Source organism: Penaeus vannamei, chromosome 3 (genome assembly GCF_042767895.1).
Source record: "Penaeus vannamei isolate JL-2024 chromosome 3, ASM4276789v1, whole genome shotgun sequence".
Lineage (NCBI taxonomy): Eukaryota > Metazoa > Arthropoda > Malacostraca > Decapoda > Penaeidae > Penaeus > Penaeus vannamei.
In genome coordinates, this window is record NC_091551.1 from 37,990,810 (window position 1) to 37,994,020 (window position 3,211).

General features: G+C 44.1%; 2 protein-coding genes across 2 annotated transcripts; both read right to left on the reverse strand.

Annotated features, from left to right (window-relative positions):
* Positions 1–1,197, reverse strand: LOC138859893 (cysteine-rich, acidic integral membrane protein-like). The gene has a single exon (XM_070116297.1). The coding sequence runs from the start codon at positions 1,195–1,197 to the stop codon at positions 1–3; it is 1,197 nt and encodes a 398-aa protein (XP_069972398.1).
* Positions 1,198–1,213: 16 nt separating this feature from the next.
* On the reverse strand, positions 1,214–2,185 carry LOC138859895 (neurofilament heavy polypeptide-like). The gene has a single exon (XM_070116305.1). The coding sequence runs from the start codon at positions 2,183–2,185 to the stop codon at positions 1,214–1,216; it is 972 nt and encodes a 323-aa protein (XP_069972406.1).
* Positions 2,186–3,211: the final 1,026 nt, after the last annotated feature.

The window sequence follows — 3,211 nt, forward strand, 5'->3', positions numbered from 1 at the left end:
TTATGACTGCTTTGACAGTGCTTTGACATGTGACACTGCTTTGACATGTGACACTGCTTTGTCATGTGACACTGCTTTGTCATGTGACATTGTTTTGTCATGTGCCACTGCTTTGACATGTGCCACTGCTTTGACACGTGACACTGCTTTGACACGTGACACTGCTTTGACATGTGACACTGCTTTGACATGTGACAGTGCTTTGACATGTGACACTGCTTTGACATGTGACACTGCTTTGACATGTGACACTGCTTTGACATGTGACACTGCTTTGACATGTGACACTGTATTGATATTTGACACTATTGATATTTGACACTGCTTTGACATGTGGCACTGTTTTGACATGTGACACTGCTTTGACATGTGGCACTGCTTTGACATGTGACACTGCTTTGACATGTGACACTGCTTTGGCATGTGACACTGCTCTGACATGTGACACTGCTTTGACATGTGACACTGCTTTGACATGTGACACTGCTTTGACATGTGACACTGCTTTGACATGTGACACTGCTGTATCTTATGACACTGCTGTATCTTGTGACACTGCTTTGACATGTGACACTGCTTTGACATGTGACACTGCTTTGACATGTGACACTGCTTTGACATGTGACACTGCTTTGACTTGTGACACTGCTTTGTCATGTGACACTGCTTTGGCTTGTGACACTGATTTGACTTGTGACACTGCTTTGTCAAGTGACACTGCTTTGCCATGTGACACTGCTTTGCCATGTGACACTGCTTTGTCATGTGACACTGCTTTGTCATGTGACACTGCTTTGACATGTGCCACTGCTTTGACACGTGACACTGCTTTGACACGTGACACTGCTTTGACATGTGACACTGCTTTGACATGTGACACTGCTTTGACATGTGACACTGCTTTGACATGTGACACTGCTTTGACATGTGACACTGCTTTGACATGTGACACTGTATTGATATTTGACACTGTATTGATATTTGACACTGCTTTGACATGTGGCACTGTTTTGACATGTGACACTGCTTTGACATGTGGCACTGCTTTGACATGTGACACTGCTTTGACATGTGACACTGCTTTGGCATGTGACACTGCTCTGACATGTGACACTGCTTTGACATGTGACACTGCTTTGGCATGTGACACTGCTTTGACATGTGACACTGCTTTGACATGTGACACTGCTTTGACATGTGACACTGCTGTATCTTATGACACTGCTGTATCTTGTGACACTGCTTTGACATGTGACACTGCTTTGACATGTGACACTGCTTTGACATGTGACACTGCTTTGACATGTGACACTGCTTTGACTTGTGACACTGCTTTGACTTGTGACACTGCTTTGTCATGTGACACTGCTTTGGCTTGTGACACTGATTTGACTTGTGACACTGCTTTGTCAAGTGACACTGCTTTGCCATGTGACACTGCTTTGTCATGTGACACTGCTTTGTCATGTGACACTGCTTTGACTTGTGACACTGCTTTGTCATGTGACACTGCTTTGACATGTGACTCTGCTTTGACATGTGACACTGCTTTGACATGTGACACTGCTTTGACTTGTGACACTGTTTTGACTTGTGACACTGCTTTGACATGTGACATTGCTTTGACATATGACACTGCTTTGACATGTGACACTGCTTTGATTTGTGACACTGCTTTGACTTGTGACACTGCTTTGACTTGTGACACTGCTTTGTCATGTGACACTGCTTTGTCATGTGACACTGCTTTGACATGTGACACTTCTTTGACATGTGACAGTGCTTTGACTTGTGACACTGCTTTGACATGTGACACTGCTTTGACATGTGACACTGCTTTGACTTGTGACACTGCTTTGACTTGTGACACTGTATTGATATTTGACACTATTGATATTTGACACTGCTTTGGCATGTGGCACTGCTTTGACTTGTGACACTGCTTTGGCATGTGACACTGCTTTGACATGTGACACTGCTTTGTCATGTGACACTGCTTTGACATGTGACACTGCTTTGTCATGTGGCACTGCTGTATCTTGTGACTCTGCTGTATCTTATGACACTGCTGTATCTTGTGACACTGCTGTATCTCGTGACATAGCTGTATCTTGTGACACTGCTTTGACGTGTGACACTGCTTTGACATGTGACACTGCTTTGACATGTGACACTGCTTTGTCATGTGACACTGCTTTGACATGTGACACTGCTTTGACATGTGACACTGCTTGGACATGTGACACTGCTTTGACATGTGACACTGCTTTGTCATGTGGCACTGTTTTGACATGTGACACTGCTTTGACATGTGACACTGCTTTGTCATGTGACACTGCTTAGGTATGTGACACTGCTTTGACATGTGACGCTGCTTTGGCATGTGACACTGATTTGTCATGTGACACTGCTTTGTCATGTGACACTGCTTTGACATGTGACACTGCTTTGACATGTGACGCTGCTTTGTCATATGACACTGCTTTGACATGTGACACTGCTTTGACATGTGACACTGATTTGGCTTGTGACACTGCTTTGACATGTGACACTGCTTTGTCATGTGACATTGCTTTGTCATGTGACACTGCTTTGACATGTGACACTGCTTTGTCATGTGACACTGCTTTGTCATGTGACACTGCTTTGACATGTGACACTGCTTGGACATGTGACACTGCTTTGACATGTGAGACTGCTTTGACATGTGACACTGCTCTGACATGTGACACTGCTTTGACATGTGACACTGCTTTGTCATGTGACATTGCTTTGTCATGTGACACTGCTTTGTCATGTGACACTGCTTTGTCATGTGACACTGCTTTGTCATGTGACACTGCTTTGACATGTGACACTGCTTGGACATGTGACACTGCTTGGACATGTGAGACTGCTTTGTCATGTGACACTGCTTTGACATGTGACACTGCTTGGACATGTGACACTGCTTTGACATGTGACACTGTTGTATCTTGTGACACTGCTGTATCTTATGACACTGCTGTATCTTATGACACTGTTGTATCTTGTGACGCTGCTGTAACTTGTGACACTGCTGTATCTTGTGACACTGCTTTGACATATGACACTGCTTTGACATGTGACACTGCTCTATCTTGTGACACTGCTTTGGCATGTGACACTGATTTAACATTTGACAGTGCTTTGACATATGACACTGCTCTGACATGTGACACTGATTTAACAT